General features: G+C 45.3%; 1 protein-coding gene across 1 annotated transcript in view; it reads left to right on the top strand.

Moving 5' to 3' along the window:
• LOC108580135 overlaps positions 1-15,989 on the top strand; it is a 73,604-nt gene that overhangs the window by 44,518 nt on the left and 13,097 nt on the right. Inside the window, exons 2-3 of the mRNA XM_017943801.1 lie at positions 12,971-13,016; positions 13,087-13,254. Coding sequence (XP_017799290.1) covers positions 12,971-13,016; positions 13,087-13,254 — 214 coding nt within the window. The remainder of the gene's footprint in view (positions 1-12,970; positions 13,017-13,086; positions 13,255-15,989) is intronic.

The raw sequence follows: 15,989 nt of genomic DNA, 5'->3' as shown, positions 1-15,989 counted from the left end.
TATCCCCGGTTAATTGGGAAAAATTTGACGCGTCGAGAGCAAACCAGCTAATTGCGCCGTTTATGTCCCCGGTGTCTTTACGACCCGCTGGAATCCGGCTGGGATTGAATTAGGAAATTCTCCCGTTAAACGTGTCGCTGAGAACGCGCGAAGAAATCCAGCGAATAATACGACGATAGTATCAACGGTGGACGCGAGAGACACGTCGTCACGGTTAAATCGTGGCACGATCGAGTGTTCCGATGGAATTCGCGGAAAAGAGACCAGAGCTAAACAGGTGAGAAAGCTGGGAAGAAACGATCTGTAGAACCGGGAGAGGAGGGAAGAGACGCGCGTTTACGATTTCAAACGAAGCTATTACAGTCTGCGCGACCAGGGTGTACAAGAAGTTTCAGAAGCTCGAAACTGTATGCTTGTCACGCGATGAAAAAAGGAGAAGAAAAGTTTTGTATTTCCTCGCACGTGATACGGTCGCACGACTAATCGCGGCAGCCGAGCGAGAAGAAATTAATGAACCGATAATGATCGCGCGACGTGCGCCCGGAGCCGCGACCGCTTCCACGTTGATTTATCAAATAAATTTCCAGGAAGACGCGGCTACGTGTTTCTTACCTGTCCTTATTTCTTTTCTACAGTCCCTCGAGCGATCTTTCCCTCCTGTTACGCCATCGCCAAGCGATCCAGTTTCCTCCTAGACGATGATTTAGGATCGGGAACGATCAATTTTCAGATTGATTTAAAAGCTTCAATCGAGACGACGTTTAGAGTAGCTCGCGTGGGTGTTTAACAAATGGATTTCGTATCGCCAATCTTCTCTCTTAGAATATCGTATTCATATCGTTCGCACAGTGCATCCTGAATTATTCACCATTTAACAGCGTGCAATTAACCTCAATTACGAGGTAACATTCGTCTAGACAGATCTAACCTCGAACTTCTCTATGTTACCACGAAAGAAACGAAGAAGGAAGGAGAAGAGAAGAATTCTCGTAAATCGAAGAAACAGCAGCTTCGTTTCTCTAGATTCACCTGATCTGTAGAACTGGTGGACTCATATCGCGGTATCGGCATCATCGCAAACGTGTATCACCGGGAAACTCGAAAGGGAGATAACTGTTCGGGGCCATGGATCGCGTTCTAATCCCGCGTAATTTATGTAACATGTAAATCGGGGGCTAATGCCGATTCAGCCGTTTCTTCGCGAGAGATCAGGCCGCTCTGAAGGGCCGCAACCACGCGTGACCGAACATTCTCTTCCGCGCTCGTCTCCCGCTGGATTTATCGAGGCCCGGAATTCACCGATGGTGAGAAGAGAGAGAGAAGGAGACAGGCTATCGTTAGCCGTGGATTCTTTGGATATCGGGGCTGCTGGAAGCTGCACCGACCGATCGATGCCCGTAATTATCGTCCGAATCGTCCACGGTCTATTTCTAGACGCGTTCGATGCATCTGCGAAGACGATACGCGTAAAATACTTTGCCCGTGAAACGGTGCGACCGTTAACTCTTTACCGGATTTGGTCCTTGTTTTTTTTCGACCGTTCGTTTGATCGGTAGAATCTTCTTTTAGGTGTTGAATGGGGAAGAGAATCGTTGTCGGCGTATTTCGCATCGGTGAAGAGACGGAACGTCGTTGGAGCTTCCTTTCTTGGTTTAGGCAGTTTGAAGAAACTTCTGTGCCGTTCAGAAGAATTTTTAATACTTTTGCGTCACAGTTGCGAAAGTCGAATTTTTAACATTTTGATGTAAAATGTAACTGAAAATTTCACAGGATACTTCTACTTCCTCGTTGATCGAAAATTCTCTGCACAAAATTCGAACTTAATTCAAGCCATACTTAAACATTCCATCCGACATTTTTCCCAACGTTTGGAACTAATCGAAATCACATCGCCGTTTCACCGGAATCGATTCGCAAGAATTCCTAATAGATTTCATCCGAGAAAATCCACTTAATCCCGTTGATCCGTAAAAAGGATTCTCTGGTACAGAAAGAAATACGACGATCGGGAACAATTACCAGGCATTCTTTCCGCGAATCGTTCCGACCAATTGCTCCGGCAGATCCGTGGCTGAACATGTAGAGCAAGCGCTTTTGCCCGGTGAAAAGACACGACGGATCTCACAATGGGTAGGCGAGGAAGAGGCGCGTGCACGGTGGCGCGCGCGTGTGTGTGCACGCGCAGGAAGACGTTGATTTGCCTCTTCTTCTTCGTTCGGGGCAAAATGAGTAGAAATCGAGTGACACGGGAAGTCCGCTGTATAAACGCGTGGCCGGCATCGGGCGAACCAGGATGAGGAGAAGCCGGTATATTCATATTTCTTGCCTGTCTCTCCCTTCTCTAATCTCTGTCTCATCAGAGCCTTTCCAGAAACGACTGATAATGCAGATGGGGACGATTTCCGGACGCGATACGTCCTCGAGCGGCTGATTTCACGGATAAGAGGATCGGAGCGGAGTCAACAACCGCGAAACGCGAAATATTGTCGCTGCCTAACGAGGATACGCTCTATTCTTACGATCGAAATAAGTAGAAAATTTCTCGATACAGTTAGAGAGTGGATATTTCTTCCAATTTATCTCTTCGCGAGAATTCGAACAAGTCGAAAACAAAATTTTTCTCAACTAAGCGGGAAAATTGAGATTCGAAGAATCGTCGATGGAAGAATACGAGAATCGAGGATAGGATTTAGAAAGGAGGAAACTTAACCACGATTTATATGGAAGCCAGTCACGCCACCGTCTTTTACAATATGCATGATTTGTAGTTCCTTCGAGCCAACAGGTTCCTCCCAGACCAGCTTCAGCGACATTAATTCATCGCCGGAGAGCGGTGAATACGGCATGAGAGAGGATACGAGGGTCTCCTCTCGTCCACAATCTTCAAATTACAAAGTGTTGCAAGGGGAAATTTGCAGCGGCAAAAAGACTGGCCATTTAGCTGGTTAACATTTTTCACGCACGCCACTTCCAGGCATTAAATACTAACTGAAAAATAGAAAAAACTTATCCTATCCCCTGTAGCTCGTAAATCCTATCCTCTAAGTTCGCCGGTATCACGAGCGAAGTTTTTTCTACGATCGTAATTAACACTTTGTTGCTAACTACATTCACGAGAGAGAGAGAGAGAGAGAGAGAGAGAGAGAGATCTCTCCTGGCTACCGCTAGGTTTATTGATTTCTTCCCAAGAAGAAGAAGGCGCTTAATAAATCGAACCGCGAACGAGAACCGCTTCCACGGAAATTATGATGTTGTATGAAATTCATCGATCGATCGGGGGGATACGCGAGCGACGCTTGTTTTTCCCGCCTACGGCGGTACACGGGCATAATAATTATCGCGAACGGCGCATTAGCCTAATCTCGACCTCGCATCACGAGGCTTAAAAGCAACGGTAACCGGCCTCGTGGATCATTCGTCCTCCCCTCACTCTCGATACCTTTTTTTTCGGGATTCCTATTGATCCTGTTTCATTCTTCTCCGTGGAAGAACAGAGATAGCACGAGGAAGGAAAGAAAGAAAGAAAGGAAGGAGGGAGAGAAAAAGTGCGGCTCGTCCAAGTTCTAATGAACGACACGACACTGCTTTGCTAAGAGTAAAATTGAATTCCTCGAGACGCTGGCGAGCAGATAAGAGCGCAGCCTCGCTGTAAAGGGGGATCGATAAGATCGAGACCGGCGGAAAATTACCCCACGAAATTATTCCTATTTACGTCGCCGGTGAAATTATGAAGTTCGCGCGCGTATAACTTATCCACGGTTCGATGGACGACCGGGCTCGTCCTTCCGAGCGAACCAGGTCGGAATCATTTCGCGAATTCCATCGATAAACTAAATCGCTCCTAGATATCTACCGGTCTGAAGTCTCGAAATTTATCTCGGGGAATAATTAGTAGGTATAATCGGGGTGTAACTAGGAGAGGTTTCACCTGGCCGAAATAAAATCGAGACGAATTGACGATATGGAAATAGATAAGCTACAGTTTAATCAACTCATCCTAGATATGCTAAATCATTCACTGCATTGGTTGTCGCTCGAAAGTAAAACGCTCTTTACGTGCATTAACCCCTTTTTGATCCATTTTTTTTTATTATTTCCTAGGCGAAGAGAAACAAGTTTGCCTTTGTGACTTGCATTTTTGCGATAGGATAGAGAGGATAGCTCCGTATGAAGAGTGAAAGAAAATAATTAACAAAAATTACACTTTTTGGAGGATTAGTTGAGCGTTAAGGGGTTAATAGTCTATCTAAATTGAGATTAACTTTTGTTCGAGTAATCAAGTGGAAAGTATACATCCCTCTGGTCACGAAAGGGTTGAGTTACGAAATCTCAGATTCGCTGAAAATTTCACATCCGCAAAATAGGCAGAAATTCAAGTGTCTAGCGACGTCAATAGCAGCGAAAGGGTTAACACCCGAAAAGCAAAGTTTCCATTCACCAACGATCCACACTTGCACCTTCCCATCTCTCACGTCGCACGTCTCGGCGCTTCCTCCTCGCGTCACCGGAGGCGGTTTCAGTTTAATTGCGGCAGGATGCAAATCCGTAACTCGCGAGGTATATACCGAAGTTAGTCGCGGCAGAAATTGCGACGAGCGTCTCTGCACGGAAAGGGAGGTGGAGGAATCGTACACGGGCGAATATGGTGCAGAGCGAGGTGCGATTATCGTGATTCATGCGTGCCGGTGCCGCTTAATGAAGACAACGCGATACGATCCGCAACGGGTCTCGCGTAACAGAGAAAGAGAGCCGTCTGTTTTTTTTTTCGATTTTTCCCCCGTTTTCCACCACCAGCCGTGATACAACTAATCACGAGACGAAGAAGAAGAAGAGCGAATAGAGGCGAAACAACCAGGATGATTCATCTGGAGATGTTGGTTGGATGTTGGACTAAAGGAGGATATTGGCAGAGGCCAGTCTAGATCTAACCCGGAGATAGATATCGCGCGGATAAATCGATCCACGTCGACAGGATGTTCGAGGCGTTATTGACGATTTAGCGAGTCGTTACGTCGGTTCGTACAGGTGTGGCGGAGGAAGCTCACGCTTGATGGACACTTTGTGCGCGAGCCGGCTCGATGATTACCGATGCTCGACGTGTTATTGATAACTTAATGAATCGTTCCGCGGGGATCGTTTGGATAAGGATATCGCGGACGTGCAGAGGGGAAACGAGCATTCCATTAGTGGGTTGTTCGATAAATTACATGTGGGTTATATGAAACAAACTGTGGGTTCAGATGGTAGAGATGATTTTTGTCCTGGATAGCCCGAAGCCTGCTCTATTACTCTTTATTACCGATCGATAATCTTTCACGATGTGAATACACATTCGAGAGGATATTGCAGCGGGGATTGGGGAATATTGGATACGATGTCGATTAAAGAGTTGCTTTCGCTTGGTGAATTTTCTTATTCCTTCAAATTGACTTGCTCGAGATACCGCGGATTGTAATTATTAGATTAGGTTCAGTTCGATTCGAGTAATTCTGATCGACGTTGCCGACAAGTCCACGATTCAAGATCTTGTTGTAGGTTCCCTTTAGATCTCGAAGAAGCTTCGAGGAAGAGGAGAGAAAATACGGAAGCGAAGTGAAAAATAGAGGAAAAGATCGGTCGAGCTATAAATTCAACGAATTATGTAACAGATGCAAGATTCCAGCCCTACTGTAAAGGGCTTTAACGCTCGTAATTACTACCGAGAGGCGCCCACGGGAAGGGCAACAGTTTTACGATCGCGATATCGATGACATCGGGTAAAACAGGCCGCGGGTTATGAGCGCAATGACGATAGCAGGCGTGTTTCGCGGAACATTTGATACCGTACATTTTTATCGCTTGTTACAGCCTTTGGAGAGAAACGTAAATTACCGCCTTTCCTTTTCTGTCGCTAACGAACAATCTAAGGTAAAAAAAATGGCAGAAGTAAATCTTCTACACTTATAAATCCAGGATGTAAAAAGGATCATTTCCCTGAAATATGCATACGTTCGTTAAACCTCGTGTTTCGTCGATCGACCTGGATAGAAACGACGTCGAATCAAATTTACCGCCGTCTCGTCTTTCGTCAAGTTGAAAGGCTCGTAAACCAACGATGAAACAATTATCTCGGAATCGTTCGCACGGTATACATATACGCGTGTAAAGTCGCCAAGCAACGATAGACTTTATCGCGGCAATCGTACGGATGTACCGTAAATCTCAGAGACACCGTGACTATCGAGGACGATAGCAACGGCACCTTATCAACGCAGCTTCTTCGCGATCGATCCTGAAGAACGATCGTTCAAGGCCATCGATCCTTCTTCTACCATCGTGTATATTCATAGACGGTGCTTGTATATATTCCTTATGTATACGCGTTCGAGCTGTCGATGGAAGAGAGTGGTGCCGCTACTTCCAACCGTTTACCTGACCATACCTCTACACCGGTAGTTACATCATTACAAGGTAATAGGGAACGATGACGCGTACCCGTCGAATTACGATAGTGGATTAATGTCGTGAGGCTACCGTGCATGGACCAGCCCGACCCTAATCGATCAGGCTACGACCTCGAGTGTTTTACGAGACATTCTTCGGTAAAGACTGGTTTCGCCAGATTTTTCACCATTCCGTGAAGAAATGTGCGGAGTTCACTGGGTTATATTACACCATCGACCGCAAGTTAGGGATCATTCGATAATTTTCACTCGAAATTAACATTGCAGAGATCAATGGCAATTGTTTTCATTTTGGTTCGATTAGAGTGACAAAAGAAATTGTGGAAAAATTCCAAATTTTAGGATCGTCTGACAATTTTGACTTGAAATTAATATCTCAGAGATCAATGGCAATTGTTTTCATTTTGGTTCGATTAGAGTGATAAAAGAAATTGTGGAAAAATTCAAAATTTTAGGATCGTCTGACAATTTTGACTTGAAATTAATATCGCAGAGATCAATGGCAATTGATTTCACTTCGATCTGAGTGACAAAAAATTTGTTAAAAAATTCTTCAAATTCTTAATTTTTCTCTGGAAATCTTTGTGCAACTTGCAAAAACTTTTGGCCCAGAAGAGTGTAGCATATTCTTCGTTGGAAGGACGTCAGGCAGCTGTGCAGAGGAATTATAACATGATTTATCGATGCCTTTTGTCTCGCGTCGAATGAGGGCTATGGTAATCCGCGATGCCTGGTTAACCGCAAATCGAAGATTGTCGGCTATCGAGCACGTAGCGTATAGCTACGTATTATCACGTATAAACGCTGGGAAAGTCGAATTCATGCATTCGATTCGAGTTCACACTGTTTTTTGACTCCCCGTTCCAACGCAAGAAGTTTATCATTTTCTCACGAAGCATATGGATGTGGTGAAATTCGTGTGGGAACCGCGAAGATCGATGCGCCGGTTTTAATTAACTCGTAAACGTATCTCAACCCTTTTCTCACACTGTTCTCTTGGCGATTTTTGGCACACTTTCACTTTAATCTTTGCCCTTTGCCAACTTCCACTTTAATATACAATATAAATAATTTTCAAAGAATTTTTCAATTTTGCCGCAAAACCTGCCGCAGCGAAAGGGGTTGACAGAAGCCAAAGAGGAGGAAGAGAAAACGAGAGAATTAACGAGAAGCTTTCACGAGAAACTCTTCAATTTCGCTAATTCCCGAATTATTTACACAACATTTCCTCTTCGAATTACTCTTCAGAAAGAGTTATCCAGACGTCTCTCTGATCTCTTCACGCACGGCTAATCAGAGGGATGCCATTTTGCCCCGATTAACCACGAAACTCGAACAACTCCGCGTAAGAGTAAGATCGTCCCTGTCGCGAAATTTCAGTCTCGCTCGAACGACTTCCGATTCTCGGGAGAATCGGCATTCTTCCAGTTCTCACAGCCAGCTGATAGTTCCTTCGAGCCTCCCGGCGAAGACAATAAAAATCGAGGGCATTTCAGCCCCCCCACAATCAAGCGAGACCGTCGGGTTACAAGCTTGAAATTGATTAAGAACGGTAAAGGAGCCATTAACGCGGGAAAACACGGGGAACTGAATGCTGGTTCAGAGGCAAGCAATTAGCGCCTGGTTTTTCAACGCGACCGTGTCGCAAGAAACCGCGGAATTTTTCGCGACTCTACCAGCCTCTGCTCGCTTGGAATACGAGATAGAAGCACGCTATCGTCGCAAATATCCTTTAAATTGAACTTTTTAAAGCTCGACAAAGTTTTCTTCCAACGTAGAAATGAAGAAATCCAGAGTTTACAGATATCTAAATCTCTGGAAGAATTTTGTAACGTAATATAATCATTCTGTAATTGCTAATTTTAGATCATAGTATCATCTATCCACTTTTCACAATTTCTACATTGAGATGATAAGTTTATTAATCGCGGGATAAGAGACGTCCACTATCGCTGAAAATGATAGAGTTGGATTTTACATGGTGACCGTATCTCTCGCTCTGATTAAGACATTCTTGCAAATCCAACTACTCGTTCCACGGCTCGTAATTATCGGATTCTCGATTAAGCGGCGCGGATAATATCGAACGGGAGAGTCGTGACTGTATCGCGAATAGCGGAATGCTCCCCGCGTGCATTGACAGTAAAGCGGCAATTTGTTGACCCGTAGTTTATCAGAGATAAAAAAAAAACTCTACAAGCTCATTGTTCGCCGGAGGTTTTTTCTCTCTCGTTAAAAAGCGGAATTCTCGGTTGGAGGTCTTGAACAGTCGTTGCGACTCGGATTTAATACGGATTCGAGGGACCGGGGATTGCGGTTATTTATCGCGGTCTTTCTTCCTTCTTTAGGAGTTTATTTAAGAGCGGAGTTAGCGGAGGGCTTGAAAGAGTAATTGAAGGTAGAGTTTAGTTTGATATCCCGGATTAACGCCGGGGGAAAATGTCGGAGAACCAGTACGACGAAAGTCGTCGTGTAATTTGGGGATTAATCGGTGAAAAGCTTCAGACAGATGTAGCGGAGGTAATTGGTGTACTTGGATAGCGTTAAGCCAGGGAAAAATTGCTTAAAATTGGGTGTAATTAGAGACGATATCACGTATAAATGTAGGATAGCGTGTACAAAGTATAACACTTTCGAAATCGACGAAGAGAAGAGTGCAAATGACCAGTTTCTTTCGTGAAAAATTGACGTGTGCGGGTTCGATGATAAAATATAGGATACTCATATGCACTTACCAAGCTTTCGAGACTCTCAAGACCTATCGAAACTTTAGAAACTCAACACCATCGAGAGATTTAAGTATCGAATTTTTGCCCGCTTAAAATCTCGTCTTCCCTCCGCCCGCAAAGTGTCGAATTAGGTCCGAAACCTCGAATCGTTTCGAAATTGAGATTCAAATTCTACGCAGACCAAATCATTTTCACCCTTGAAGAAACACCAAAAAAATAAGGTCTATTCGATGGAAGAAAAAGGCGACGTTAATAACAATCGCGCAACTTTCACGGGAAATATCGTCGCCGCAACTCCGCAAGGCAATTTGCAGCGCGTGCTCCTGCAGCCTCCATAAATTGCACGCGACAGATCTGACTTTGAAACGCGTTGTGTCGCGGGCGGAGTTCTGCTCGGCTCGAATATCTCATAGACACGGAATCGCCAGCGGCCGGCCGCGGATCGCGCCAATTACGCTTACTCGCGCCACGCGGATCCACAGATTTTCCGCCCGCGGCCACTGAAAACCCTCGCCGCCCGCTACCTCACGCCAAACTAACGGAATTGAAAGACGATCGCCTCTCGATCTGCCTGCCAGCCTCTCTCTTTCTCTCTTTCTTTTTGCATCCACTTCATTTTGCTCTGCAACGACGTAATTTCCGTGGAGGAAGAAATTGCGGGTTCGACTGGATGTTCACGTGGTGGTACTGGTGGATAGGTGAGCAAAGATGAAGTTGAAGTTTATGTTGGTTTAGGTGCTACTGAGTATCCGGTGCATGTAACACTAGATAGTATTTTCTTCGAGATTCTAGGAAGAGTTAAACGTATCGATTTTCTGATTTTTCCTCGGTGAGAAAGTGGGAGTTTTAAGAGCGTAGTGTGAGAATTTTCAGTCGCGGTATTTCAGAGGTTTATTTAATTATACTTGATGGAAGAATATACCTCGAGAACTAACTGATAGATTTGTCAAAAATAGTCATTTCGAACGTATCGATTCTCTTCGGTGAGAAAAATTTATCGAATTACGCTTGACGACACAACATGTCCTAACAAACAATTGACAAATATCTCAGAAAATAGCCATTTTAAACGTGTCGACTTTCCAATTTCCGTTCGGTGACAAGATTTCAACTTCAAGAGCACATTTCCAACAAAAATCGTGCACGTATAATTCTCCAAAGACTCAAAGTAGTCCATTTTTAACGAGGCCTCCGCATCTCGTTCTCCTCACACCACCGACAAGTAGCGACTACATCCGCTTTTTCCACCGGAACCCGGACAAGATTAATCATTCGCCTCCTCTCGCTTTCGATCTTCTCACAGAGATTACCTCGGGTATAATTAACGCGGACGACTTCGGCCGGCAAAGTCGATCGATGATCGATGGAGAAACGGGGACCACCCCCGCTCGGTGGAAGTTGGAACGATAAACGTATCGCCGGCGATTCGTCGCGACCGCCTACGTGAAACCGAAGCGTGTAAGTACGCTCCTCGTGGTCGCGCGACCTCGCAAGATTAACGGGCATCTTCAGAGATTCTCTCTGCGCTGAACGTTCCCTCGTCCCACGCCTAACACCTTCCGCTCCATTTAGCCAGCGCCGCCAGCGAGCAAATAATAATTACGCGGAGCGAACAGGATGATCCGTCCGCGTAACGCAAACAAGAAAACCGTACGAAATGTCTTAACGAGAGCTCAGCTCCTCTGTCGCCTTCTCTTCCTGTCGTTTCTCTTTTGTGTGCGTTGCAGGCAGACGCGAGCTTCTTCTGGTGCTATGTCATTCTTTGCGCGTGTTGCTTGCGAGCGGCGAGCGCTTCCCGGTGAGCCGAGGTTAGGTTTCTTCGTAGAGGAGTTGTTGCTTTTGTCAAGCAAGTAGATACGAAATTTGGAATTTTTTCTTTCGTCGCGACTTTTCTAGGAATAATTTTTAATAATTTTTTCAGTTGATTTAAATTTGGAAGAGAGTTGTGTTTGGTAGTATTATCGTACGGAAAAAATCCTCATCGGGGAGGTTGGTTTCGCGTGCCGCGTTTTTAATCGAGGTTTCCCGCTCGTGGGAAACTGTCGATTTCCGCGAGGAGTCGCGGCGTTGTAATTAACAGGCCAGAAAGGAACCCCATCCCTGTCATTAGGAGGAGTTAACGTGCACGCGCGTTTAGCTGAATAACAGAAATTACACGAGCCCCGACCGCCTCATTACCGCAGGTATCACAATGATCGCAGTTGAACGTGTGCTTATCGGGAGATAACGTCGAGAACAAACCAAGAGAAAAACTGACTTCCCGGCGTTGTTTCTTTCAATTAGTCTCAAATGTACCGCAACTTTGTAGGAGATACTTTGGATCTTCAAACCTCCACAATCTTAAATTCCTACTTCAACAAACCATCCCTTTAATTACCTCACAGCAAAAATAGTAATTTTCTTCTTTCTGAAATATCCTGCATACGTATATTTTTTCTTACCGTCTCTGTATTATCCGTAGCTGTACCTCTCTCTTACCTAACACCAGCTGTAACACTTATCCAACCCGCTCTTTCTTACACACCCGTAATAAAGACGTTTAAACGAAAAAAAAAAGAAAACACTAGAAACCGGTAGATCTACTTAAAGAGTCAGTAACGTATTAACTCTGGACCACAAGCATGACTCACGTCCATCACGTTCGTCCGATCCCAACCGCAAGTCTAACTCCGCTGCCTCTCTACGTCCAAACATGGAAAAACCTCGAGATATATATATTCTCCTGCAATTACTCCGTATGGTCTGTCGAATCTAACTAAACAATCGAGCGCAGAGATCCGTCGTGTGAGACGACACACAGGAACCGTGCAGGGTTGAAGTCGGCGGGGATCGATGTCAAAGAAAGAGACCCGTTAGATCGGGCCGAGTAGAAAGGAAGTCGATGAAGTGCGACCGACGGAGTAGAAGGGGTTAGCCGTCCGCGAAGAACGAGAGAAGCCAGGAGAAGGAGGAAGTGGTGGAGCAAAAGGTGGAGGAACGAATTCATCGGTTCGTTCTATGAGAACCTAAGCTGACACGGATCGTAACGCGTTACGTCTGCTCGCCTTCATCTTCCCTCCGTGCATCGGCAGCATCGTCTTCTCGTTCATCTAGCTGCTCATCTTGCTCTCGTGAGCACATGACTCATCCTGCTGGTTGCTCGTTTCCTCGTGCCACAGAGTGTATATGTATGCGCTATGGGAACTCGCGAAGACCTCTCGTACCTGGCTGGTTTTCGAGTTCGAAGAGTAGTTTCGTATGCAAGACACACGTCGGCTGACGCATCGACCAGAGGATTCTCCTTGATCCCGCGGCGCGATTAGGCCAAGTCACGCGTGGCAATGATCCGATTATGGTTTCCCGCGATTCTATCCGCCCGTTGTCCTTCGTTATTATCGCGAATTCGCGGCCTGTTACCGCGCGAATGGACGTGCGCGTCGCGAACCTTCTCAGGATAGAGGAGAGACGCTGTTGAATCACGGCTGAGACGGAGGTTTCTCCCCCGAGGAACAAGTTCTTTAGGAGTACTTTGTGGTCATAAGATCCATGGAGATCTGGAAGATACGACAGTTTTAACCTTGGTGTGGTCTTCGGGTCTTTTTCGACCCATCGCCTTATTTTTTTGATAACTTTGGCTGTCGTTAAGCTTATGTTCCCTCAACGTTATGTTAGAAGTTTATTACCTAGGTCCCTAAAAATTATTACACATAAATTCTTTTTTGACCCAAAGACCTTAGAGGTGAACAGAAATAAACGACGGAGAAAGATTTAAGAAAAAGCACGCCTTCGGTGAAAAGAGCATCCTACTTTCTGTTCCAGGTACGCGATAGTGTGGCTACTGACGGTATCAACGATCCAGTGTCAGGTAAATTCCCTAGAAAATCCGATAATTCTCGTGAAATTCGAGGAGACCAATCGAAAGGTGAATTTTCAAGGCGACGGTTCACGAGAACGGCGAGGGGGATGGTAACGCGGAGGAGTCGGTAATGGACGAGACGACCGAGGATTATTGGGCCGGAAGTGGATCTGGTCCCGAGGAGGACGACTCGCTTCACAACGAAACCAGAGAAGCGTTAACACACGAGGCCAGCGACCACGACGCTGTGAGTATCTCTTTGATGTCGATCCAATCAAGCGTCAATTCCATCTACTCGCCTCGATATATAGCGATAGCATTCTCTCTCTAGGTTAATCTTTTTCTGATATGCTAAATTACTGTCGCGAACATCTGTCGCGTAATTTACCATCACGCGGAGAAAGAAGGCACTGTTGGTCTTTCTGCGTAATGGAGTTCGGCGATTTTTCTATTCGGACAAAAAGAATCCTTTTTTGCACACAGTTTTTCTACGTTTTCCGCATCGTTGATTGTTTGTACAACAGAGAAGAGGAAGAAGAGAGAGGTGATCGAAAGATCGACGCGTGTTTGTGTGTTGTTCGAGGATGGTTAATCGGCGAACGGTTACCCAGAAACTGCTCGTTATTTCACTTGTGAAACAACGAAGCACGGAGAAAGAGAGAAGCGATAAATAATTTTTTTCGAGCAACGATCGAGGATTTTAGCATTTCTGCAACCTGGTGTGCCCGCTGAACTGAATACCAACGCAACAATGTAACAAATCGCAAAAGAAACGATCGTAGAGCGTAGCAAAGAAGCGTAGTATTCTACTAGAACCACGAGCGAGTACGTTTCTTCTCTTCGACAATTGTGAATTATACTCGTTCGGAATTCACAAAAGGATACCGAACGATAGAGTAAATTGGACGACGGATGGTCCACTTTTGGCCGGTGAACAGGTGTGCGTGTAGATCAGGGGCAAAGTTAGATAGACGATAAGTGCGTTCACCTAGCCTCTCATCTGACCGATCATAGCTCGACTAATGACTTTCGACACCCTAACCGCGCGACCGTTAATCATCGCATGAGCGCGCGTGTCATGATGAGACTCGAGAGACCATAGGCAACCGGCCACGGAAGAGAATGATCAGCTTAAAAGGAGCACACTATCCGCGAACGTCACTTTACGTTTATCCTGACACAAGCTGGAATTAGAATCGAGTGGAACGATTAGAAAGACGGGGAAGAGTTGTAAATCGCGTAGTACCTGCTTCTAATTGCTACGAAATAAAAGGTTAGAAAAATGAGAATCCTTAATGGTGCAACAACTGGAAGATAGAAATCTCTACCTCCTCGAGAGAAACGCCGAGAGATCATCCACGGTTGGAAAGTGCACTCTAGACCACCCCTAAAAGCTTCAAACGAGAGAAGAAACGATCCAGTTCCTCGGAAGCTGGCAATTCCGTCGGCTCCTCTTCACCTTACGAGTGTTTCTCAAAACGATACCACTAAGAAAGAGAGAGAGAGAGAGTTTGGAGCATCCTCAGGCCTCCCATAAAGCGGACGAAACAGAGGATACAAGGTAGAAACGATCCTGTAACCACTCTAGTGGCCCATAAACGCCGCTCGAGTTCCAGAAATGCCAGAAAAGTGGAATCCGTGAAAAGCAATAATTTCTCGACGCAACGAGAGCAAATAGAAGAGATGGAGGAAGGCTGACGTGAACGGTCTCTGCGTGTCAGTCGTTCGCGCGAGAAGTCGATTCGCGAGCGAAGTGAAGCAAAGTGGAATCCAAAGAAGCAATCGGAACGGAGAACGGCGTACGAGTAACAGGCGGAGAAACGAGGCAAAAACGGCGAAGAAGAGCGTGTAACGACACGATTGTTTCCACTGGTACCGGCATATGGAGGCTGTTTGCTCGCTTTTTGCGTTTACCACCAACCACGTGCCTACTCTTACCTGATCCAGCTTAGAGAGATTTACCGAGACAGTGGATGCACAGCGAGAGAACTCTCGGAAAGACGTACTTCTTAATTATTCCATTTTCCTGGTATTTTTCGGTATTTATCTCGAGAGAATTATGGGTGGAGAAGGCTTGTTGACTGCTTCCATTTTGAGCTTAATTTTTGATTTTATTCCCTTGTTAATAACTTTGATAATTATTAGAAAATGTTGAATATTAAATTTTACTGAAACGATATTCCACTTACGTCCATATTCTAAACGATACCACGTATCAACAGAGTGTCACAAACTCCACAATTTACTCGACAAAAATTCCTTCCCTGTGAAACACATACGTGACACGAAACAGCCTCGTAAACTGGACGATCCACCTCAGAACGACGCTTCAGTCACAAAGAAGGAATTAGTTTCCGAGATACTTCGAAAGATCCACGTGAAACAGCAAGTGCTAATACCACGGTACAAGCTACAACTATCTTTTCTCAGAATAAACATGATTTTTCCGTTGAAGTCTTTAGTGGTCACCTTCTCCCGTGCACGCTCGTACACTCATAAACTACGTGCAACGAGGATGTTAGGGAGAGGAGCGAGGAGGGCGAAACGAAGCTGGAGGATTCTTGACGATCGTGGAACAAGTGGAAGCCGCAGGTTGCGCGACAAGGGAAACCGTTTTCTTAACATATTGACGAGATTTTTCTGATGAAAATGACATAAAACACGACATAATTTTAACATTTACTTATTAACACGTTCACTGTCACGCCAGATTTACAGGTTGCTGTCAGGTGGCCACTATTCTCCACAAGTGTCAGACCGCAAGGAAGCTAAACCTGACACACGTAGAGTCAGGGACTACTTTTTCCAGCCTCGCGCCCGCCTTTGTAGTTTGCCGAACGTAGACAAGGACAGCGAATAAAAGATAAGCATTAAACGTGTGTCGAGGCAACCAAGCGATTTAAATATCAACTTTTTCAATTTTACGTTTTCTATCCCGAAATTTTTCTCAACATATTGATGAGATTTTTCTGATGAAAATGA

The sequence above is a fragment of the Habropoda laboriosa genome, unplaced genomic scaffold (assembly GCF_001263275.1).
Source record: "Habropoda laboriosa isolate 0110345459 unplaced genomic scaffold, ASM126327v1 scaffold2, whole genome shotgun sequence".
NCBI classification, from domain to species: domain Eukaryota; kingdom Metazoa; phylum Arthropoda; class Insecta; order Hymenoptera; family Apidae; genus Habropoda; species Habropoda laboriosa.
This window is presented reverse-complemented; position numbering and strand designations above follow the sequence as displayed.